The sequence below is a fragment of the Oenanthe melanoleuca genome, chromosome 2, assembly GCF_029582105.1.
Source record: "Oenanthe melanoleuca isolate GR-GAL-2019-014 chromosome 2, OMel1.0, whole genome shotgun sequence".
Lineage (NCBI taxonomy): Eukaryota > Metazoa > Chordata > Aves > Passeriformes > Muscicapidae > Oenanthe > Oenanthe melanoleuca.
Window position 1 is genome coordinate 123,619,458 of NC_079335.1, and position 26,758 is coordinate 123,646,215.

The window sequence follows — 26,758 nt, forward strand, 5'->3', positions numbered from 1 at the left end:
AAAGCCCATAGTATGAATGAAAAGTTCCACCTCATGGGAACACGTTGTAAGATCCATTTTTTGAAAAAAAAGTGCATGTCTTGAAGAGAGGATAGACTTTTCCTGACAGGGGCATGAGGCTGAATGTAGCCCCTTATTAGGTTCTAGACAAATGTAGTTACTCAAACCGGAGAAAATGGAGGTTACTGGGACAAAAACTGAGATACTGTCATTTCAGCTGAGCTGGAGACCATTTTACTTACTGTATCTACTTTCTCATGATGCAAATCCAGTTTTTTAGGTTCTTTCTAGTTGCAATTGTAGTCTACAGCAAAATATTTATGATTGAAGAGCATTTCAAGTACTTATACGATTACTGTATCAACACTTTTTTTGTGGAAGTGGGGTCCTCTCCATTTCCAACCTAAAATTTGAAGAAAATTTCTAAGCAAGAATATGTGAACATACCAGCTGATACTTTGTCTCTTCCAGGAGAGCAGCATTAAAGGTCAGAAAGCTAACTAAAGTAGCATTGAACAGAAAGCAAGCAAGAAGCAGCTTGTTCCTCAATGCTCACTTTGGCCCCTATTTCACAACCAATACTTCACAATATGCAGGGAGGAAGTCCAACAAGCATAAAGTAACAATCACTCTTCAAACAACTCTTAGATTGAGAGTAAAACCTGTTTCAAAAGCAAAAGAGAGGGAAAGGGTGCAGTTTCCTGGACTCCAGATAGCGTTTTAAAAATGTCTTGGGCTTATCAAAACTTGAAAGGCTCCACTGTGCAGAACTTCTCACCTCTTTCAGCTGATCAGCACTTCCCCACGATGCCGAGCGCTGATGTGATCTCTTTTCTGCTCCCTCTTCAGCCCAACAGCTGGGTGTCTAGAAGGACAAAAAAAGAAAATACACTGTACTGAACTCTCCAGGTGAAAAAAAAATTTTGGCACAAATTACTGCTTTACTTTTTAGGCAGTGTCAGAGTTATGTGAATAAATTTCAGAATCTGATATGCAGCACTAACAATCTCAATAAATAAAAAGCAATATAGAAAACAATGCTTTGTAAATTTGCATTTACAAAGGATGAGAACAATGCACCTTACTGAAGAAGGAATCAGAGGCCCAAAAAAACCTTACTTGGCTGCTCCCACCTGTGCTTTGGCACCCATGTCTACATTTCACATAGTTTGGACAGTTTGGAAAACCACACAATTAAAAAAAACTGTAAAACAAACTCAAGCAAGGATTCACTTCTCCCACCTGTCTTCCTCAACCACTGGACCACAGAACCAATCCCTTCTTGCTAACTCTGACTTGATAAGAGTTTGATACACCTTTTATTTTTTTTGGCACCAACTTAGGAGCAGCACAGTGACAGGCAGGCCTTTTCCAGCCATATCTCAAAGCCTAGAAGTCTAGGGACTGTCCTTAGATGTAGGAGATAAAATTAAACCCCAAAGCTGAGAATCATCCAAAAGCCCAAACTCTCAACTATTATGCAAATTTGCCACAAGGCTATTACGAAAATTGAGGTTATCCACCAGAATTCCTGAAGTAGAGAGCCACAGGAACAACGGAAACATCTAAAATTTGGGAAGAGTTTGGGATTCGAACTATTTAAATTCAGTGGTATAAGCACATAAATAGGAACCTGTTTATGTTGCATTTTTTTCCCCCAACAATTTCTACTGGTATTAGCTGAATCTTTCACAGTAAGTACCTAAGAAATAAAACTGTACCGCTGAAAAAAACCAATTTGTCCACAGAGTGTTTAAGGGAGGGGACCACTGCTGACACTTCTAGGGAGACAGCAGCCCACAGGACAAATAGGATCTGGGATCCATATGCCTGTGGGACTTGGTCTCATGCATGGAAACCCTGTTCCTAAATAACTTTCCTTACTCTTGCTTCCTATATAGGACCTAGATGCTTTTGTAGTACCCACATGGATAATGGAGACTGTTTGGCTCAGGGAGGAGGCTGGGCACCACTCTGGAGAACACCATCAAACCAACACCTACAGCTCCTTGCAGGGCACAGGGAGCTGGGAGCAGCCCCACCCCAGGCCAGCCAGAGCTATCAAGCTCAGAACAGTAACTTCAGAGCATGGGCTGCACCTTCTTAACCACCACAGTGCCATGGTATCACACAGCCTACAGCCCAGCACCTAACTCCTCAGTGCTAATATTTCATGTACTCAGTCTCTGTGTGCACAGGCCTACATAACCCTCTTGTGTTTTCTGCCACCTCTGCACTTTCCATGGTTTTGGTGGGGCTTTTTCTCTGTTATTTTTACACCATCATAATACTTCAAACCAAAGGCCCAGCAAGCTGTGTGGGTGACTAGAAAGCAAAATGGAAAAAAATCAGTCTTGAAGTTTTTCCTGCATGTTCCCAGGAAACAAAAATAAGGCCTTAAATGAAAAGTTAAGAGTTCTGTGTATTTATTACATAACTCTGTCATGTAATACCTTCTTCTGTTTGGATCTGGGGAAGTAACCAGAAGATAATGTGATTATGAAAAAAAGAAAAAAATCAAATGTGAAAACTTAAAACAGCTACTTAAAACTATGTGAAAGACAAGCCAGGCAGCACTTAACTCTCCTGATCCAAAGCAGAGCCTCTGCCACATGCATGTTCTACCTGTGTGTGTGTATATCTGCTTGCTCTGCATTTTAACAGAGCCATCTTCTAAATAATTACTTGCTTTTGCAGCTTGGGTACTTACTATCTCCCTGAAATTTGTGGAAGGCATTCTGTTGGGTTTAAATGCTGGGGTTTTTTTAAAACATTGAAGTGCCTTGCAGACTCCTACTGAACTAGTGAAAATGTGGACATTTTTTTTACTTTTTCAAAATCATAGGCTTTCACAATCTGTTACAATTTACCTTGCAATTTAAATTGCTCTTAAAACTTTTTACTGTATCCCAAATACAGCTGGAACCATACCCTCACAGAATAGCAATGCAAACGGAATTCTGAGAGAATTTATCTTCTCAAGAGTGTCTTCTGAATACAGCACTGCTCCACAATTTGGGGGACATCAGGATGAAGCAGAACCAGGCAGTTCAGTGCCTTAAATACTTACCTGTAGTGCAGAAGGGTGTACTATAAGATCATTATAAGCTCATATCCTTTCAACTACAGCTTAGTATACTGAAAAGATAACAAAAAACTAAAAAGCTAAAGTGACATTCTCAATAAAGTACATTGTTAACAAAACAAATATGTAGAACACACAAGCCTGACTGTATTTTTAATAAACACAGATATTGATCCAGTAATGTATTCACTTAACACTAAATTTTGTACTTGTTCGAGAATGCTTTGACATTCTCTTCCACTCATATAGAATCTCCCTTGAGACAAGGACTACATGGATAGTTTCAGCCCCAAGTGAGTCAAGATACCACCCTGCAAAGTATACACACACATGTACATAGGGGGCAGACTACTTGTGATCCCCAGTTTTACCTGCAGATTAGATTACAAACATTATATGATGTTCCTAGAACAGTACTGAAGTCAGTGTTATATTTATGTACTATTTAGAGGCAAATTTTAAAAAGAAAAAGCTTTACAAAAATAATACAACATAAGCAGTTACTAGAATATTACTGCAAGGTAGTCTTCTTCAAACCCTGGAAATTGCTGCTTGCAATATGTTGAAATCCACATTATATGAAGAATAATTTTGGGTTTGTAACATCAAATCCTTATATGCAAGCGAAAGCTTTTAAAAAACAAACAGAAACACCCCAGATTTGTTGCATTCAAACAAAAATTCTGCTTTTCTAAGTTTAGCTTATGCTTAGTTTAACTTTTCTGAGTTTAGCTTTAACACCTCGTATCTCACCTAAATGCTGTCATTTAGACCACAAATAAGATGGGGGTGTGGAGCACCCACGACCTCTCACATTTCATGGAAATTGTTTTCTCACCTTATTTACAACTTCCACAAAACAGGCTTATCAATGGAAGCCTTCATTTGAAGCTGCAATTGTACTTCTGAAGTGTTAAACACGGAAAAAAAAATAATATTAAAGCCAGAACATAATTTAGAATTGTAATAGAAGAAAAATTTCTGAATCACAAACAAAACCACAGTTGCTGAACTTCAAGTCAGAGAGAGAGTATTTCACAGTAAGAGGTGTCAGGCACTATCTCTGAAACTGGTAACATTGCAAGCGCATCACAGAAGTGATGCACTGAACTTCATGAAGAAGGATTAGTCCTGCAAGGACATATTAAGAAACTAAGATTTTAGGGGGAGATCCTTGAAAACACTAGATAATGAATGCTGCACCTACAAGACATGGATCCTTTGTTTTCAAGACATCATTTGTGGTCCATTTCAGCTGTCATGTGGGACAGGACATCCTCAGAATGCCACATCTGTTTGCTCTCTTCAGTCTTCATGTAAATCACAATTACCATAGTTCTAACTCGCCCAGCCTTGTGGAGATCAGCCCTTTTTCCAACACACTCGGTAATCCTGCCTTGCTTTTCCATCCATGCCAGGGACAAACACCTAATTCTTTCCACTTACATCAGGATGACTGCATACCAACCTACCTAAACCTAAAATACCTAAAATAAGACTATCACCTTAAATATCTCAATTTATTGCCAGCCCATCACTCCAATTACTACATCCAGCCTGCATTCTGGAATATCTACATATATCCATGCTTTACAAGGGAAGGAATATGTTTTTAAAGAACTTCCATATTTAACAGAAACCCAATGGCAACACTAGAAGATAAGAACTGATGGGTTTTCTAAGGCATTCAAAAGCCATCTAGAAACTTTACAAAGAGAAACTGCCTAAGGAGTTAGAAGTCAATTTGACTATAGACTACAGATGACTCTTAAACATCAGACAGGTTAAATAAAGTTAGAATGATGAATTCACAGCTCTGCAACACATCTTACTCCCTGTCCTTTCTGCCAATATACATCATTAAAATATCCCATAAAATCAATTATAACTAATACATCATTCAAAAAGCTTCATGGAATTGAGCAGCTTTGTTCATGACTCTTAATTTTACAGCAAAAAAAAAAAAATCTATATAGAAGAAAAAAAATGTGTCTAATGACAGCTAGTGACATTAAAGCCTTGGCCTTCCCATGAGAAAAACATATTTTAGCCAAGAAACAGCACCATTCTCTAGGTTAGAGAGAAATCAAAATTCTCAAAGGCATTTTGCAAACTTTCTTCAGTTTCATTCGCTCCATACCTAATTGCCATATACAATGAGAAAAACTGGATTCCAATATTCCTAGATATGCCTAAATCATCATTTGGAAATCACTGGATAATAAATATGCCACTAGGCAATGTGTTTGTTTCTTTGCATTATTTAGATTGAAGACTACATGACAAACTTTAACTGAAAATATTTTTGTTATGACATCAACATCATGTTTCTTTTTAATCTCTCCTTTTCAATTTTCTAAGTATCTTTTAAATTATTTAGCTACTGCCAAATAATTATATTTATCAACTCAGACAATTATCCAAATGTTTCTGAAGATTCCAAGGTTAGACACAGCCATTTCAACATTGATTTTTTCTTTACACTATGAAGGGGAATATACTTAAATGAAAAGATAAATGATAAAGAAGCAGTGTACAAAATTATTCCATCAGCGCTCCCAAAAGAGACAGAAAAAATGCGGAAAGAAGTTATACTGAGTTTTAAATGGCCTTAATGAAGAGTTCAGATTTTACAAATGGAGTGAAAAGTAGGACAATGGAGGAACTCAGAAAAGGTATCAAAGTAAATCAACACAAGTAGCTTCCCATAATATGAATTTACCTGCATTTCTGAAATACTTAAAAGACTACTAAATAAAATTGCATACCTCTGATTACCCAAAACATGCCACTCCTTAAAGATCAGCTGGTTGTATGCATATGCACACATACATACATACAGAATTCTGAGAACTACTGAATGGTACAAACACAACAATGCAGTGTTACAGGGCATTTTTCCAAAAGCAAACAACCACCTCACTTCTCTTCCGTATTTTCAGTCAAAACACTTGGGCAAAGTAAGAGGGACACAAATATGTACTGTAGTTCCTATTCTCCAAGATATGACAGACACTAAACCAAACAAAATTCTGCTCCCTTCCTTCTATTATCATGAAGAAACATTTTATTCATGAGTATTATACAAGTTGAAAGAATTTAAGTGGAAACAGGACTTGGAATAAAGCTCATTAAAGGTTCATCTGATTACCATAAAGACCAGAAACTGTTTCTCTTTTTTTCAAAACAAGAATTCTAAGAAACTTGGAACAGCCATAATCACCACCTTAACAAAACCACACAAAATTTGGATTTTAGATTAACATTTTATTAGGAACAAACTATACCCTTGAAAGAGAAATGATTATTTCACCTACGATGTAAGTTATACTGACAGCATTGTTCATGAATTTAGAAGTAAAATATGAGATAATTTATTCTCCAATGAAGCATGCTCATACAGAAAAATGGTTTATTGATTTTCATGAACTTATTTTTATTTAACTTAATTTGCTATTCATGCATCCTATCAACTACATGGAACTCATCCTCACTTCCTGAAATTAGATATACTTCAAACTGCACATAGCTCAAACAACAAAAACCCAGACATGCACCAAAACATAAGACAATGTTTTATGATCATCTTCAAACCTCCCTACTGAGCATTTTAATTGGGGGGAAAAAGCCAAACCCCAAACAAAAAAAGCCCTCCAACTGGAAATCACTATGCATATCAATGTGCTTGTTCAGTTTTACATATTCATAGTGACAAATAGTGACTCAACTTAAGCACTGATAAATGCTTGATTCTGGCACAATTTGAATAAAAAGACAGCTAATGTAATTCCTTGCTGGAAGATATCCAGAAATGCAAACCTTGACATCTCCCTCCTCCTACCCCTTTGAAATAATACTTCATTTTGTAATGACAGTATGCTTTTCCTCTTTTATACTTGATTATGCTGAAACGGTAAAACTTCATTTTCAGTTTCTGAATGAGGCAAAGGGAAGCAGCCAAACATTCACATAACCTGAAAACTTACTTGAGCTCACTAGGAAAGCAATTTTACTGCCAAATACTTGGAGCTCAAATATTTATAGAACAGTTTGTTTATCTTTTCTGTAACTAGTTAAAAGGTTTGTTTGTGAATGTTTAAATATTCTAAATTTTCTGTTCATAAGGGTATTTGTAAAGATTGATATGGAAATACATTTTAAGAGAGGACTTGAGAAATACAGTAACTACAAAGCATGCTACTGAAAATCTCCTGAATGGAAATTATGCTTTTAAAATAGAAAGACTTAAATGCCATAGTATTGTGAAAGGAAGGCATCTTGAAAATAAATCTAGGATTAAGGGCTTTTTAGGTAGATCTTTTGTGACAGTAAATATGACTCCTGTTTTTTGGCTAAAACAGATTGTCTCATTTCAAAATAAGCAGGACATAAAGAAAGCCTTTTCCAAAGGATCCTCATTATAGTTTCTAAAAATTTTTTTGGAACATTGTAGTCATCAGTTTCTCAAATTCATTAAGTAAGATTTCTGAAACATACAGACCCATTCTTTTCTTTTCTAAGCATTCTGTGCTTATCTTTACCCCATCAAAAGGCTTCCTGTGTTGCATGACACCATATTTTAGAGATGAGGAAATTTCAATATACATTCTAGCTGAGAAACTCAGCATTACACAAAAGACTAGAATCATAGAATCTATTTCAAGACCCACGATAACTATGGATCAGAATCATGGCACAAGAGAAGCAACTGATTTGACAAACAAATCTACATGGTCTGTTAGATTGAACATATAACTAAAGAGAGTTAGTTTCTTCTACTTTCCAATTTAGTTTGGAAGACAAATTCAGATGGCTTATTCCAAAAACCACTGCTGAAAAAACAAGAATGCAGCTGCCTTGATAATAATTGGGGAGGGGTGGTTAGAATTATGTATTTTTAATCTGGTTGACAGTGATCATCTTCATGGGCAACAAGTTCCAGCACAAGGAGGAAGCAGGCAAGAAAGAGCATTATTCACCTTTCTAGTCAGAAAGCACTGGAGCAGTAGAATGCCCCAGCAGCATATTTGCCAGAGGGTACTACTGAGGACAGACCCCTGAAGAGGATTCAAGGATACCACAAGCGTATCAGGCCATGAATAATCTCAATGGCCTTCCCTCAGCCCCACATACACACACAAACACACAGTTTTTAAGACTGACAGATTTATTGCCATAATTTAGTAAAATCATTAGATTGTCAGCCACTGCTGCATGGACTCTTTCTCAAATAATACTCAGCTCAGTTTTGCATATAGCAGCTTCAAAATAAACCAGATGCAAGGCTGAGATTGATATCTGCTTGTTTAGCCTCAACAGATCTGCCCACACTGAGAAAATTATTTTTAACAACTGTTTTCTTAAAGCATAAAAATATTATCGTCGTGTACCATGTTACAGCATTAGCACTGATAAAATAAGTGAATCCACATTTCTTCAGAATTAAATTGACATTGATTATATGAAACATCTCTGTTGTCTTGTTTTACAGCTTTTACCTGAGTAGATTTATCTTTCATACATGAAGGGTAGTGTACATGGGGATCACGTGGCCACTGTCCTGTGAGGTAAGGTCCTGTTATTGTGTCCAAAGAAGAAGTTCGCCTTATGGTACCAGAAGTTCTGATTTGCTGGGATTTTGGCCTGTCCACTGTAGAAAACCAGAACAAAATCAACAAAAAAGTCAGGCTAAATTTGATGCGAAATGTTAAAAGCTAGCTATGACACACAATGGCAAGAACATATCAGACACTTCTGTCTAAATGCCAAGCTGAAAAGAATGCCATCACATCAAAGCAAATACATCAGACAAACAAGAAAAACAAACAGAAAGGGGAAAATCTAACAGTTACAAAAAACCCCAATGCTTAATATCTATGTTCATATCTGCAAAGAACTGGGCTACTTATGCTATGTATTTTAATCAGCAAAAAGAATCAATCAAATTTAAATAGTGATGATGCAACTCAGGGAAGCCAGGCATGCAGAAATAAAAAATATAGCATAACACTTTATAAGTCAGCTTGCTTAGCTTTTGAAATACTAAAATACAAATGATGAGGAAAACTGTGGTTGTTAAGAGGATGAATATCTGATTTATTCTCTTTTCTGTATTATTTAATAATTTAATTCCATATTATGCACGAGATCCCACTGCAGGCCTTAGCAAGCTGAGAGTGCAAGTGCATGTCTCTCTCCAACAGAGTGCGGCCAGAGCAGCTGCCTTGTTTGTTTTCACTCATCATTGTGCCTGCAGTCCTCGACTCCTCCCTGTACTTCCCTTGCCATACACCCAGATCATGGAACACTTTTTCTTGTATTTCATTTGGAGAGCAAAGTGCAGGGTGATTCACGAGATTGATGTGGGAAAAAACAGTTTTACAGTGTGCTCTCTGGATTGTCTTTGTCTGCTTTGTCCTTTAGGCAAAATTACTTCATATACTCATTTTCTAGACTTCACATTAGCCAGCCTAAGCCCTACATGGCTGCTACTCTCTGTTTTGCTCATCTCTACTAAAAGAAATTCACAAGTGAGATAATTTCCAAGTTAGCCACATGCTATGCACTGATCTGACCCACCAAAAACCTACTCATTGCTCAGAACATGAGAGCAGACCTGCAGGCACACTTCTGAGTCCAAACACGGCAAATGGCCTTCTCAAGTACTTTCTATTTGTGTATCACCTAGAACTGATGGATCTCAAAAGGCAGAGTCCATCATCAATGTGATATACAGCATTTAGCATAATTAGGGTATAGCTGGCACTAATACAGCATGGTTATAGTATGATATATGAATACAATAATCTTAAAACAGACCATTTTAAACAAATATAGACCTGCTGAAACACTGCATTAGCTACTCATTTTAGGTGAAGAGTTCTAAATAATGCTGTGAATTGGACATGATATTATACATCATGCTGCCTTTTATACTATAGTTATTTTGACTGCCTTATCTATAAATCAAATCCCTACCATTTTGAACAGATCTATCCTTACAGGATTCCAATTGTAACAAATCTGCATTTTAAGAAAGATTCTTGAACTATTAAAAGTAAAGAAGTCTGAAATCAAAATAGAGATGACAAATTAAAAAAATTACACTAGTGTTTACATTTGCACTGAAACACCAGTGTACCTAATGGATAAGTAGCCACAAAAAATTCTTCCAACTTTCCCTGTCATGCTATGGCACTATACTACTCTCAGCCCAGGTTCTGAATGTTTCTCAAAAACACCTTTTACAACAAGTCAGAAACAATGCACAAGATGATGTTCGAAGATGAGGAAATAAGGACTATACACAGGAAAACACAAGCCCAAAAGGCAAAATATATATAATGTGACAATTAGCTAAGGTTTGTAACTTGTTCTAAACCCAGAGGAAAGGCAACAGAAATTCCAACATTAATAACTAAAATAATTCCATTAAAACTGAAGAGAAACAAACATCACCAAAAATTGCTAGTTTTGTTTTTCCACTGGAATCTTGGAAGTGGACTGCAAGACACTGTCAAGCCTTAAAGCTGAGAGAAGAAAAAGTTCAAGATGTGATTTCCAAAGTCCCTACTATTCATCAATGTTTTTTGAATTACAGGAAACAAACTACTTTGCAACTGCATAAACCAATTCAAGTTAACACTAATTTAATGTCATCCCTATTCCACCATTGTCTGTGCTCCTTCCATCTCTTCTGAGATGGATTTAATGCCATCCCTATTCCACCACTGTCTCTGCTCCTTCCGTTTCCTTTGAGATGGCATGCACAGATGTGTGAATCCACCTGGGAAAATAATTCACTGAGTGAAACATAATGAAAACTAAAGTGCATCCCCCTTAAGTCATAAACACAAGGTTTTCCTCATTACAGGAGAGTTGGCAGAACATAATGGGCAGAAACCACCAAGAGAGTTAGATCAGCTGCAGCCCTGTGGTCTGTTCAGTAACAGTTTTGGCTCCTCAACTTTTATGATGTATCATTAGATCATAAAAAATAAAAGAAGGGACCTATAAGCATGACATTTAAAGGAACATCTGCAAATCAGCATTTGACAAAGTGTCTTGTATAGTAATGTACTCAGATATGATGGGATGCCCTGGAGAGCATCACTGTACTGGATCCCAACAGTGGAAGAACAGATCAACTTAAGCAGTTTTCTAAATATTAGAACTGCTCTCAGGGTTTATTCTTTTAATCTTGCTTTTCTCACCTCATCATACACCTGGCTTCCCACTACTCTAGGGAGCAACTGCATATCACTTCTTCCTAAATTTTCATTATCACAAATATCCTTCTCCAGCCCAAACCACTTTCTCTGGCTGGAAACCTCATGCTCCAGTTTTCTCAGAGAATCAAAACAGCAGAAGTGCTTCAACAGCTCCTCAAGATAGCCAACAGACTTCAGCATTCAGAAAGGCTTCAACGATATTAAGAAATCTCTAAAATTACAGACTGATTTTATCCATTTCAAACAAACTCATCTGACAATATCCCGAGCATATGAATGGATTTTACTGCAGCAGTAAATCAAAGGATTCTGTTGTCCTAGTCAGTGATAAATGAAATGTCTCATACAAAACTCTGCTCTACCTCCAGAATAAGCAAACTTAAGATCACAGCACTTAAGCAGTGTGACATTACCTGAGGAAGTTATCTAGAAATTAGAAAAGCAAGACATATGTTTGCAGCAAGGCAAAATACCTCATGACCACTGAGATTAGCTCAGTTGATGAGAGCATGATGATAAAGATGCCCAGGCTGTGGGTTTGATCCCTGTATCAGCTGCTCTCTTAAGAGTGGGACTCAAAGATCCTTGTGAGTCCCTTCCAACTCAGAATATTCTGTGATTCTATGCATTATTTAAAATAAGTCACAAGTTTTAATGGCATGCATTTAGGACAAATTGCTACACCATTCTAGTCATAAACGTTACAAAATGCACAAGGGGTCTACCTGAATGCTACAGCTGGCAAAATTCCACATGATCCTACCTCCCAGCAGGAATCAACTAAAATAACCTGCATGAAATCATGATTCTGCATGCTGCATTGAGAGCAAAGAGAATTCTAGTTATACCACCTAGACTGACTGGAAAAAGGTTTCCATTTCTCTGACAGCAAAATGTAAATCAGTAAGAGCCTAACACGACAGCTCTTTTGAAAAGGACATGGGGCTTAAGTAAAACCATCTGCTGCAGCTCCAAAATGAAGAGTTTGCCTTCCCATCTAGGATAGAGGCAGCTAACCTGCACATAATCTGAAAGCCATGTTCACAGTCCATTTTTAGCTTAAATACCTTTGTGCCACATGTGCAATGAGGAAAATCACCCGCAACAGAAGAGCAAGACTGACAGCTAGATTGGCAGCACTAAAAAAACTAGTTCAGCTCAATCCACCAGAGCTCATCTGTCAACATCTTTTCTTCCCATGTTTCTTTCAACAGTTAGCAAATCCAGTTCAAATTTGGCCAGAACTTTTCCACTCATGTACTTGCATAGATATAACTTATTTTAAAGGATTAAAATTATCCTGAGAATCTCAGGTAACACAAATTTATCTCAAACTGAGTGAAAAATATAAAAAAAAAATTCATTCTTCTCCCAAACTGTGAGTATTATCATCTCGCTATGATGCCAGCTAATTTTAACACTGTTCTGCCAAAAGGTTAGACAACATTCTTGCAGTTATTTCCAAATTTCTTCTCAAAAGTTCTTTAACTTAAATTTTTAACCTGAGACACCATGAAATACCAGTACTAAATTCCATAATAAATTTTCATGAGATGTTGCTTTTTTTCAGTTTAGTTGCTAGCACCCTGCACGACCTTCTGGTCACAAGCTACTAGTGAAAAGAGTCCCAAGCTTAAGACTTATCCATTCCTGAAGAATTTCAGATTTTATCTAGGAAATAAATACTAGCTTCAAAAGAATTTTCTCCAAAAATACTCTTGGGAAGACTAAGATGAATATCCTAGTCTGCTTAAGACTCTTTTCAAGAACCACAAAGTCAGAGTTCAAGTAGTCTGGCTCAAAGGATATTCAGAGACTGGGTATACCATCATAAAATAGCATCAGCTATTTCTAGGACATTCCTACCAGATATGACAAGAAATTTACAACAATCTACTGACCCAATGAGATGCAGAAGTGCCTGTGTGAATACTTCTTAAAAAATGAATTATGTGGGAATGCAGTCTATGAAATCAAAAACTAGAAATGGAAAGCTGAATATTAAGGAATGGTGATCCACGGTGACCCGCAAGAACGATGGCCTGGCATCACTGAAGTCACATTTCCCACAGCAGCTACTGATGACTGTCCTACACCTAGTTTAAAGTCCCCTCTCCTGTTACACCTTGTAAAAGCATGAAAAAGGGATACCTTTGCTCTTGCTTATTTTGGACAGTGATTCCCTGAGTAGCATAAAAGCAGTCTTCTGGATCCAAGAGGACTTTGTCTCTGAAGAATCTGGTCAAGGGGTTTTTTCTTCCTTGTTTGCTTTTTAAGGAAGTATATAGTCACACTGTACTAATATCTGAATGTATATTTGATTGGTCTTTCCTGCTCTGATTATGTAGGTAAATGGTCAAACTGGTGCATGTTTAATTTGCAGAACTTGTCTCTATGACTTTGCCAGGAAAAAGATTGAATAATGGGGATTTAGAGGCCACTCTAAAAAAAATATTTCAGTCTTCATTCTCAAGAAGGCTTTTCTCTTGTAATTGGAGCCAAAATCTCTCATGAAAAAGATTAACAAGGGATTTGGGGTCCCCTGAAGTTTTACTCCAGAGAAGTAAAGAGATCTATTGGCTCAAAAGACATTTCCCAGTTGCCAGTGACTGACGGACTTGTTTCTGACCCAATCTGCTAACTGGCTGCATGACTGCATTAACAGTTCAGAAAGGTGCAAAGCAACAAAGAGCATGCTGTTTGCCATGTACTGCTCATACAAAGTAACAAAAAATAGGATTTTAAATAGGATCTTAAAAAAGCCCACAGTACCCTTTTATGTACTTGAAAAGAAAAAAACACAGTGAAATTATTACACTTTTCCTTCATAATTTCAAATTAAATAGCCAAATATTTGTTTTAATGGCTTAAAACAAAACAAAATACTAGCTTTTTCAAACATTTAAAAGGCAGTAGAGTGTTTTGCTACCAAAACTATAATTCTAAGAGAATATAAGAAGAGACTTTTTAAGTTACTTTCCAATATATCTCTAAAGTATTTCACATTCAGCTCCTTAAAACGTGTTTTCATTATGTGCACCACACTGGTTTTGGGTCAGTTGTATCAACTTCAGAAATTATCTCCCAGTTTCTATCTTTAGAAATCAAGAGAGAGAATGACTAAAAATGAAGAGGGATGACATTCTGAAGTTACTACTCTAAAGAGAGAGACACAATCCACTCTAATTTCCTCTCATTAGCCTAACTGAAGGAGGAAAAAAGCACAGAACAGCACCACAATCTAACCAAGGCTCCAGCAACCAAACCAAACAAGCAGAAAGCAGACTACTTCTTGAGAGAAAAGATCTTTTCAGAGATCCAGGCCCATGAATGATGTGCTTTCTACATACAGAATTCTTCAGGGAGAAAAACAAAAACAAAAAACAAAAAAACAAAAAAACAAAAAAACAAAAAAAAAAAAAAAAAAAAAAAAAAAAAAAAGGGAAGCCAGTCTTTCACGCAGATCATTTTACAGTCTGGTAGTCAGGGCAGATTTGGTTTTGTACCTGACAAGGCTTATGAGTCTGAACTGAACTGCAAGAAACAGAAGTCTATCAAGACAAGACATCACCTATGCTGGGAAAACAACATAAAAGAAAACCAGCTTGTTCCTTCAAAGGAAAACTGTACGCACACTGACCACAGTACAGGATTTAGGAATCAACTATTGATATCTTTTATAGCTATGACTAAGTAATCTAGAAAAGGAAGAGATCTTCTGAATGATTAGTCTGAATCCAACCCAAAGGTAAAGGCATTTCCCTCCATAACGGAGATTTCATGCAGGATTCTCAAGGACAGGTGAGCAGAGCTCTATAAGTGCACAGGAAGGCACAGTGGCAGGGCTGGTATGGATACCAGACCAAGCAGAACACACGGATGAATTTGTAGGCACATTTCACTGGACCTGCAGTTGACTGGAAGTTCTGGTTGCCTATGCATTTATGTTGAAGCAAGGTCTCTGCCTCACGTCTCTTATTCCCCTCAACCACAGGTCAAGTAAAATGTGACTACGAATATCTTTCAGAAGTCAGATTTTGTTCACAGCAAAACTCCCCTGTTTAAAATCAACATTATCCTCAGAGATCAAACACAGAAAGAACGCTCTAATCTCCGTAAGAAAAGTAAACAAACCATATGGCAGAAAGTTTCAGCTAAAGCTGAACTATTCTTCTAACAAGGATTACTGCTGGCATATATAGGACCTGTAGGATTTCATGTCACAAAAGCCTGCTTTGTTCAACAGATGTAACCTAAACACTTGCACTCTTCTAGCAGGATGACATGTAGGTAAAAAACACTAATTCCAAAACTTTCATATCTTCACGCATTTCACGTTTTTAGAATATATTTTTCTTTGTAATATTATTACTTCAAATTTAAATACTACATAAATACCTAAACTTGGTATCGTTTAATAAAGTATCTAAAAAGTATTCGTACTAAAAGTTAAAATTTGATTGGAGCTCAGCAGCTAAGTACTTGGGAAAAAGCACACTGAAACATCCATCCACTAACTATTGGGCACTTCAGCAGATACAAAGAATCTCACTTCTTTTAGTTCATTAATTTAGATCTGCTGACTCATCTATTCTATGTATCCAGTATTAAAAACCGAACCGGGAACCAAGAGCAGCACTAAACCTTAGGGTGTTATTTTTTTCTTCCAGTATATTAATAATTAAAATACTGAAGGACATTATAAACACACTCAGTTGATTCAGTAACTGAAGAAAACTTTTTTTTCAAATAAATTTGATGAGTTTGAAGGGATTTTTTTGTTGTTGTTATAACGACAATACTTAAAATTTAACAAGATGTAGAAAGTGAGGGTTTTGTAAACCTTTAATCTAATTCTTCTTTCCATCAAAATGCAGCTGGACATAATAATGAATAAAACAAATCAGAAGACACAACTCACCATTTTCGCAATCAAAATACACAAAGAACTGTAATCAATGCACAGAGGCTATGCAATGCCATCATAATGATCACCAATTATTACAGAAAGAAAGCATTCTCCTAGCTAGAGCAAATTATACTAAACAAGAATAATATCTTTTTCTGGGAAAAAAACTGAAAAATAGAAATGTAAAAACAGACTAAAATTGATTGCCTAAATGTGAGTGCCCAACTTTGATGATTAAATAAATAATCTTTTCATTATCAGTTAAGACACAGAAACAAAGGACTAGAAACAACTTCCTAAATCTAGAGCCCACTTTGCAGCTATCACTGACAAAACACACAATCACTTCAAAACAGAGTACAGTCACTCTTAGACCAGATATTTATCGTCACAATTCCTACTGGAAAAATGTCCCAGGAACTTTTTTTTTCCAGATGGTTTCAGGCCTTTTTACAGTTTAATATACAAATATTTACATTGTCAAACCAATCCACTCGCTCTTTCCCTTCCTTGCTCACCTGGATTCTGACAAAGCAATTGTATTTTCATTCAGATTTCTTTTAGCATCACACAGTTAAACTCCTAATCTGTGAGTCCTTCTCTGAGTCAGCTGCAGTTTATCTGTCTTGAACTGTGGAGCACCAAAAGGGTGTGCAATACCCCATTTAATGTCCCAGCAGCCTCTGTGTGGCCGACTGCTCTTCATGTAAGACCAGACCTGTGCCCAGAAGTTTTTCAGTTACTTCATGTTGGCAGTTTAGAGATCTCACCATCACCCAACTCCACCCTGCAGAATTTTCAAATTAGATGCTCCTCCTTTGAGGAAAAGATACTCTGATCAAATACAATCCCACATACATTAACTTCCACTTTTTACTTTAATTTTTTTAACTTATTACTTCAATTCCCATGGTTCTTAAACTCTTCTTGCATAATCTTCCTGTTTACTAATTAAACCTCCCAATATTCATCAACGGTTTCATCACCCTAATTTTAAATTTGCCTAAACAGATAAGATCTACTTCCTGTCTAGGAGATCAGTTTTCTTATCAAAACAACCAGGTTAGCATGACACTACTTGGAAAACTCATTTTGCATTTTAACATTTCTCCTTGGTTTCCACCATCCTTTCAAATTTCTTCTGAAGCTTCACCAATAGCCCTCTATATTTTAGAACTGGACACAACATTTTTCACATTTTTAAAACATCAGCATTGCTAATGTACCTGCTGTAGGAGGTATCTATTCTCAAATGATGTCACTCCTACTGACAAGACTGCCTCAGACATCTGAAAGTAAGGGTCAATTTCTGAGAAGGCTTTTCCAAAATCCTGCAATGGAGATCTCTGAATTGAATTTACTGAATTATGCAATCTGTATTTATCACAGTCTTGGTAATTCTTAATTCCAAATTATCCTTGTCCCTTAAAAAAAACAAACTCAAATTGTATCTTTCTGGGTTAAAAATCACTATCCTTATGGAAAGTGATTTTTTAGATTTTTTTCTGGTGAGTGTCAATGATTGAATATCTGTAAATATCTGTGCTATTTCCTCTGAGATTGTAACTACTATTCCTTGGAGCTGACTTTGAAACCATACATTCTAGCATATCAGTCTCAGATCATTCTCAGATCTTTTTTTCTTCATACGAAATGGTTACAACTTTTTCTTTAAGTCCCAAACTGTTTTTGTTTTAACAATTCTCAGCTAAGGTTTACCTTTTGATTGGTAACATGACACTCTTTCCTCAGTTTTTCCTGCTGTTTGTTGCAGGCTTTCTGCTTATTCCTAGCAACCTTTTCGAGGTAAGTGTCCATGCAATCACATCACATCCTTCAAGTTTTCTGATGTCTGAAAGACTCCAATAGTATTATTATTTTTCATTAAAACAGATTCTCTTTATATTCAAGGCAGAGCAAGCCCATTTAGACAAAATTTTAAATTACTTCCTTTTGAAATCCTAAACTTTACTCCAGATCCATGAATTTTAAACAAAACTCTATGTAGGCTTTTCCTCTTTTGCTGTATATGCAGGCAAATTTGCATGACTAAACAAAGGCTAGATCTAACATTTATTTTATGTACAGTGTCAGCACACCCATTTCTTCTGCTTTTCCCAAATTCTGAGTTATTACAGTTGGTAATTTCTATCTTTAATGTGGCCAGTCTGAGTTTCTACTATAAATCTTGCAGTCAAAAAAGGTCTCCCTGTATCCTTCAACTTCATATTAAAGGCTATACACAACACTAAAGAAAATCATGAGTCTCCAATCATCTAGCTCCTTCTTTGGAAGAAATTAAGGTAGATCTATGCAACAGTTTTACAAAATATTTTAAATAATATATGGACACTTTTAGCACACTTTGCTAAACAACTTGTTTTTAAAGAATGAGCCTCTCTTTTTACAGCAACACCCAAAGTTTATTTGGATCTTCCACGTGGACAATATCCTACATTGAGTATGTATCTCTGGTCTCTTCCTTGTATGGACATTTCTCAAATACACATTAGTTTTAAACATGCATGAGTTAATTACATTTTTGTCCATGAGAAATTTTTCTCTTCCAGATTAGGCCTTTCCTTTGTTCCCTTTGAAAAGAACAGCAAGTATTTCAAACGTATTTTATGATTTCTTTGTGGGTGAAGAAAACATTGCAAAGGTGATTATTCCAGGCAGGGTATCGGGTATAACAAAGGAGCCACTGAAGGTGAAATAGCAGAGGAATCAGAGTATGAGAGAAAGGAAGTGTGGTATTCCACTATCAATTGCCACAATTAAGCAAACACAGCTATCAGTTAAGAATGAAGATTTTAAGACCTTGAACAGAAACTTACTTCTGTGAAGACAGCTTTTCCCTTAACCTGGCAGCTGCCCAACCACTGTGTAAACCTAAGTCTCATTCTGCATTCTTCAGCAGTTAGCTGGTATTTTTAGAGTCACACTGGTCAAAGTCTGTTCCGGGACACTCAGCGTAAATCTGGGTTTAACTTTCAGTGAGCAGCTCAATTCTTCATTGCTTTGAAAAGCAGAAAGTTAAGATATCACATATAACAAAGACTATAAGAATAATATATGCTGAATATGGAGGTGTAACACCTAGCTCACAGAGTCAATATTGCAAAGCCACTTGATTTGATGTACTTTCCAGGGCTCCAGATTCCAGAAAGACCGACTAGCTGCAACTCAGCACTAAATTTGCTCTACGTGTGAGCACAAACCTTTCCAGAGCACAGACAGCATCACTGATACCTGCTATATTCACCACATCTTCTAGTCCTACTGGGCTAGGGAGTTCTGCCATGGCATGCAGAAGGAGTGGTACTAAGATCGTGGTAAATCCTACAGAAATTCATAGCTCTTATAGAGCTGGCTCCCCCATGCTGTCTCCCTGTAGCCTGAGTTATGGGAACACAGTGCAAAATTTTCAAGGTTAAGCAACATTTCTGATCCAGGTACAGCACTTCATCTAAGAAAAGCAATTGAACTGTTATCTCTGAGAGCTACATGTTCACAAACCTGGGATTTTATATCTGCACTTAGGTAATCTGCTCCCTAATAGCCAACTTCTGACTGCATGACATAATTTAAAGTGGGGTTTGTGTTTACAGGGCAATTTCTGCAGACTACAATTAACTAAATTAGTGAGTAATTGAACAATGAATAACCAAAACTTGTTTCCTGGTAAGAACACATTATTTCCAAATGATAGCTTGATCTCCAAATGCTGACAAATGTCAAACAATTATTAGAATTTCAAATTTTTTGGTACTGCAGCCTAAGCACATATATTAAAATGTCTGGGGGTTTTTCCTAATAATGAAGACTTTTAAAAAAGGTAGATACCCAGGTAATCCAGCTAGTTAACCTTTACTAATTATTTCTTTCAGAACTCCAGAATAGGCACTGTACATCACAACACCTGAGATTAAAAGGCACCTAATATAACAATACCCACACTGCCATACATTTAATTGGTTCACAACTGAGTCATTACTCTTACAGAAAACAATTCTAAAAGACAGATTTATACTTATTATATAATATTAAAACTAATTTAGCTACAGAAATTAGTTTCAAATTCAAGTATGACCACCAGTCATCTTGCAATGACCTGACAGAAATAAGTGTTAATTCCTGACATTCAGAAGAGTGTTTACAACACTGCTTAATGCCTGGTAGCAAGAGCATAGGAAAGGAAGCTGAAGGTAGTCTTCTTCAAACAGGTGACTTGCACTGTTAAGGAATGAGACACTTAAATTATTATTCTTGCTTAGACTATCTCCCAGTAGATTGAGAAGAAAATATTCTAGAGAGGATATGAGATTATTCAAAAACCATGACAGAACTATACCTACTGCTCTTGTGAGCAAAATAAAAGACACTTTCCTCCTAAAGAGGAAACTGCATAGTTTAAGTAAAACTAGTTTCAAGTTGTGCAAAATAAATAGCATGTAAGAACCAATGTTAACCACCCATTTATATTTGAGGACAATATCCATTGCAAACAGCTACTCCTCAATTTTACACCAGCAACAGGGAAAGACCTTATAAACACCAACATCACTGGCATCATTTATCATTAGGGCATATGCAACACTAAACAAGGAGGTCTAATCATACAGTACCTTGCATTAAGGTTTCAAAACCCAAGCTCTAACATTTTATGACCTACTGGGAAGTATATACAATCTGCAAAGCAACAACATCTAATATAGAAAGCTAATTAAGAGATCTACTACTACATAAAATGAAATCACAACCATCTTCACTGACCTAACACCAACTGTTTAGGTTACACCCCCATTTACAAATTTTTTGTGCAGAAAATGTTATTGCTGCAGTGTAGACACTCACACCTTCTGGATGTTTTTTCTCTCTGACAGAGAAAACTAACCTAACAGGGTGAATAGTTTGGCAGGAATCAGCAGCAGCTAGGAAGTGCATATAGTAAATGAGCAGAAGTGAAATGAATATGCCCAGGCCCAAAACAGTATTACAAGGGCTGAGACAGCAGGCTGAGGGCACTCCCCAACACAACCACACTTGTGTTTCCTTCCAAGACAGATTTCCAGGAGCTACATGCCTTCCTAAGTCCTACTAACAGGAGACATTGTCTGAGCAAAGTTATCCAAGGGGGCCATGTAACAGAAGAGCTCTGGTCCTAAGCCCAGACTCAAACAGCTGGAAGCATAGGGAAGAGTTCCCAAGAGCGCCTTTTCCAGTTTCAGCCATGGATGAGGACTTCCATGGATGCGATCTCAGCTTCAGAAAGGTAAGAACCAGAGAGCCCAATTTGCCATTCCAAAGGATTGCTATGATGTCATGATTGCTGTGTCATGACACTCTCTGTGGTATCCATGCTGCAGAAGTCTCTGATCCCTTTCAGCACTCCTTCTACACTTCAACATTTAATCTCCAATCCAAAACTAGTTGCATAGGAGTGATAAGCTTCAGAGTCAAATCAGACAGGAAAAAAATAAAGCATAACTGAAGGAGACTATCTAATTTTGGGGAATACACATTCAAAATTGTTACTCAGAATTAGATTATTAAGTACAAACACTGATTATCCTTCACCCTGATCTCCAACGCTCTTCATTCTGCAATTACCCAAACCTTTAAAATGGTGACACCAAGGAAAAGGGCATAATCTCAGGCTGACAAGTTGCTGTGATGAATCCCTTCTAATGATGATATGTAATATTATTTTATTTGCCTGAAAATGCCTTAAACCATTGATTAAGCACTACAGATTTACATGGGAGGCAGCACTGAAAGAATAACATAAACATGCATTTAAATACTAACACTAAAGCAAGATGATGATAATTAACAGTTAAGTTCTTGAGCAAAATTTTCCAGTTATGTTTAATACAGGGTCATTTTTTTCATCAATAAAAGATAATTATTAAAAAATGCTAGTTGATGTTTAAACTCTACTATTTTAATAGCTTCCCAAGAACATAAGTGAAAGCCATGAAGAACTATCTATTCTGTCAAGTGCTGGCAACACTGTTCTCTACTGAAATAACTGTCAACTAATTTAAACAGGAACTTTCATTCTTCACTGCAGGTTAAAAAAATTATCTTCTTCAAATGAAGACAATCAACTGGTGAAGCCCCATTTAAAATGGGTTTCAGATATTCACGTAAATGGAAACACTGAGGAGTATATACTCTAATTCCAATGTTTTGCATTGTTACAACTACTGCTTTCAAGTCTAGACTTAACTGAACCTTCAGAATTACTGCAGCAGTTATTTTTTATCTTTTTTTTCATAATGATATAGAATAGTAGCACAAAACCCATTTTAAAAATAACTGGCTTTCCACAGTGAGTTTTTGCAATATAGTCCTCTAGACTTGGGTAACGCTGCCTTTTTTGTAAGATTCTAAGACACACTCCATTCATCTACCCTCTCTGCATTTTAAGATGCATTTTAAGAACCTCTATTCACTCTGCCACCATGGGAAAGAAAACAACAAAACACAGGAACCATGAATTTCAGAAACCAAATTTCAGTATTTGTCACTGTTTTACTATGCACAGATGTCGGCAAGTAACTTCAGTTTGGCCATATGTTACATACAAATACTTGCTTATGCCCAAAGACTAAGAATTAAAGGTCAAGAAGTGATTTAAAACAGGTATAGTCATATACTTCTTAAGTTGTTTTTTTCCATGAAATAAGGAGGTTGTGTCTTCAAAGCTAATGCCAGTACTATTCAAGTTCAACAGAGAAAATACCTTACTATTTTTCCTTCCTGTAGTTTAACACCTGAAAGAAGCTCAATTGATTTGTTTTATAAAGCATTATTAAAGACATCTAATACACCATTCTCATTTACAGTCATGTTAAAACATGTAACTAAAAAGGCTTTGAGTTCAGGACAACTGGATCAAATTTAGCCAGGGTCTTTCATGTCATCATATTATATTCCAATGAAAGCTATTTTGAGAAGAGAGGGACAAAACTGTTTTGGCCTTACAATTATGGGAATACTGCTATTATTCAGGGATCAGGAAATAGGAAGAATCACAAAAAATTACTTCCTTACTTACATTTGCTAGAAATAAAGGAAAGATCTTGATCTCTAGGATAAATGCTTATGATGCCAAAAAATTGGATGGTTTAAATCCAGGACATTAAAACAGTTCTATCTTTTGAAGTAGAAATTTGGGGTGGTTTTTTATTTTTTTTTTTTTTTTGTTTTTTTGTTTTAGTATCGATATCCCTTACAAGTCTAGAGATCAACAATACTATCTGTTTTACTCCACTCCTCATTCCATTAGCCTAAAACCGAATATATATACTTCTTACACTGAACTGGGCTATGCAGTTGTTTTGCATCTTTTGTGATTCCTTCCTCTCACTCATGTTGGCAAATCTTCAGGAGTTATTTTGGGAAGTAAAAGGCTTTGGGAACCTTTAACAGCCAAACTGATTACAGTATTTTTCATATGTCCTGAAAACTAATGTTTGCCTTTAAAATTTGGAAATTTAATAGAAAAAGTTCGTACTATAAAATGTGTAAGTGAAAGTCAGAAAAATAGGAAGCATAATATTACAGTACCACCAGAGTTAACACTAAAACAAATCAAAGTGTTTGGTGAGAGCAGTGCTGAGTTTGAATCATAGAGAAGTCATTTACACCCTCCTTGTATACAGGATATTAATGTATCATGAAAAAAAGAAACTAAACAGGAAACCCACTCTCATATTTATACAGGCTACTTTACATAACAGCAGAAACTTCTGACTTTATCCAGGTTAGGCAAGGAGGAAAACAACTTGCTTTTTTCTTTAAAAGACGTGTCCACAGGCAAGTAGCAAGTTTTATTTGACATGTTCAATGGTTTGGCTCTTTTGGATTATTACTGGAATATCCTTTGTCATAAACCACACAGCCTCAGATTCTGTTGACAATACTTTAATGCACTCAGAGATCTAACAGATATATTCCCTCTAAGAAAACCACATGTTGTTACATTCAACCAGACACTTTTTCTACTGCCAGCTCTCCAAAACATGAATACACACTATAAAAAGTATTTACTAGTAAGGAATAAACACATTTCAAAAAAGAAGAAAGGTGTAGACTTGCACACTGCAGATTTATCTTATGATATCAAAAAGTTTTTCCCCTCTTTTCCTCCTCTTCTTTTAGCATCTTAAAAATATATACATAACATTCACGATTTCTCACCCATTCAGTAACAGTACTAACCAAATTCTGCTACTGGCACTGACAGTTTCCTAACAACTAAAAATCCTCAAATTTGCTTAAAAGAGAATACCATATTATTGAAAGTTTCAGTCCTAAAAACACAGGGTGTTGCTACAGAACAAAAACGTTTACAGTATACAAGAAAGAAAGGGTAGAAAACATGATGATGGGAGAAAAAACAGACTATGCTGCTTTCATTCATGTAGTAGTGATGTCAGTGCCTGCAATGGTAGCTGCTGTGACCTGTAGAGGCTCAAAGCTGGAGTGTTTTCACAGAAATCTCCTTCATAGAAGAACCTCTAGCAAATTGCTAAAATTTCGACACAAAATGGCTTTGTAGGATAGCCAGTTCAAGGCATCTATACTGAAAAAGGTTGAAAGGAGGTGGGGAAGGGACAGGTGTATTAAGAGAATAACAGCTATCCATCAGAATCATAAGCAGTCTCCAGAAAAAGTATATTCGTGAAACAATCCAAGTCAGACTGCAGAGCCAAAGACAAACATCTCTCCTGCACTGGTGAGAAAAACAACAGGATTAAACCTAGAGCCTAAGCTCACATCTTACAGCAGTGGGAAATGGCTTTGAAAAACTGACAAAAAAACTTAATCAAGCCACTTCCCCAAGACTTGCATACAGATAACAACTATAAATAGCTGGAGTAGCATTATTTAACAAGCCACCCCAAAATGGTCCATGTCTGAAAAGGGAACATTTAATTTTTTTTTTCAAGCCCTCCATTATTACTGCAGTAGTCCACCAGTTCAGCAATCAATTTTCTATATACTATTATCACCATACAGACTACAAACATGTTTTTAGTGTCCACACATCATGTACTAAAATGTTGAAAGCAAGCAGGGAAACAAAGACCAAATCCCACCCCATGGCATGGAACTATATTCCAAATAGTATAAAAACAGCTCTAGTTTTGAGGGTGTGGGGGGGGTAGACTGAGGGGAGCTTTGGTAACCTTTTTTCATTTGCAAGACTGAAGAAATAGAGTATCTTATTACTCTCACCCGCTAGAAAATGGTGCCTGTATTTCAGTAAAATAAAGCTGTTGACGTGTGCAATTGTGGTCATTATTAGGGCGATCACGTTGTTTTCATTCATTCATTCAGGATTTGCTAAAGGATGTCAGCTTCTGCAGCAGCAGCTGGCTTGACCTGGAGGAGGGGGAACGAATTCTTTGCAGTGCCTACAGATTACAGGGTGCATTTCTCGACGGACCGTTTATGATTTTATACACTGCACTCATTAAACCAAATCAAGCTCTGTGCGCTGCTGACGCAGTTCACCAGGAGGCAAGCTCAAACAAGTTTAATGACAGAAAAGTCATTCAGTACTAATTTACAGTCTGATTTATTAAGGCTAAAATAGCCCACAGATGAAGAAGACTGAAACCACTTTCTAAAATTAAAATTTCCCCTCCAACAAAAAAATCTGTACACATTAATGAAGTACTTCACAGCTTTGCAGCATTTTTCTGGCTTGCAGGTAACTGCTTATATTCCTCCCTCTTCAATACACCTTAAGTGTAGGCTTTATACACTGCACCACTACAATGTTTTCCTCCGGGTTCCCATAACTAAATAATTTACTGCTCATCATCAGCACCATCACTACTCATCCACACAGATATTTTGGTTTTCTCAGTTTCCCCATAGCATTTTGCAAAGGTTTAAGAGGCAAAAGGGATGTCTACATTTAGTGCTTCATACAGTCAGAAAAATATGATCTTTAAAATTTTAAATAGAGCTTGAATGAATCAAAACCACAGAAGCTCAGTTCCATTTTCAAGCACGCAAAACCCTCTGCAGAAATAGACTGCCTTTTTGAAAAACACATTACAAAGTATCTCTGGTCAGATTATAACACAATCAATTAGGTCATCTGCATAAGCAGATGCATAGAGCAAATTAACTCCATTTGTAACTGGCAGTGACATTTTGCTCATTTGTAAAATGCTGCCCCTGACTTAAGACGATTCTGATGACAAATCTTCCCAAGTTACAAATACTACAGACACCAAGGGTTTACTACACATTAAAACTGAAGAGGAAAGAACATAAGATTCCACTGCTACAACACATGCTGGCACCCAATGCAGACCAGAATTTGCCACAGAAATCACACACAGTAGGACTTATGGAAGGGACAGAAAAAGCAAGTGGTATTGAACCATAGAAAGCGTTCCCAGGAAGAGACGATGTGTGATACCTGATAGCTACAGCAGGACAACATAAAAAGTGCATTTAGTCCAATTCATTCAACTGTACAAGTGATGGGGGAAAGCAGAA

General features: G+C 36.6%; 1 protein-coding gene across 3 annotated transcripts in view; it reads right to left on the bottom strand.

Moving 5' to 3' along the window:
* The window catches only part of GLCCI1 (glucocorticoid induced 1), a 57,608-nt gene that overhangs the window by 28,571 nt on the left and 2,279 nt on the right, over positions 1-26,758 (bottom strand). For all 3 annotated transcript variants that reach the window (XM_056486032.1, XM_056486031.1, XM_056486033.1), the window contains exons 2-3: positions 8,584-8,735; positions 779-865 (exon numbers count right to left, since the gene is read on the bottom strand). In XM_056486032.1, coding sequence (XP_056342007.1) covers positions 779-865; positions 8,584-8,735 — 239 coding nt within the window. The remainder of the gene's footprint in view (positions 1-778; positions 866-8,583; positions 8,736-26,758) is intronic.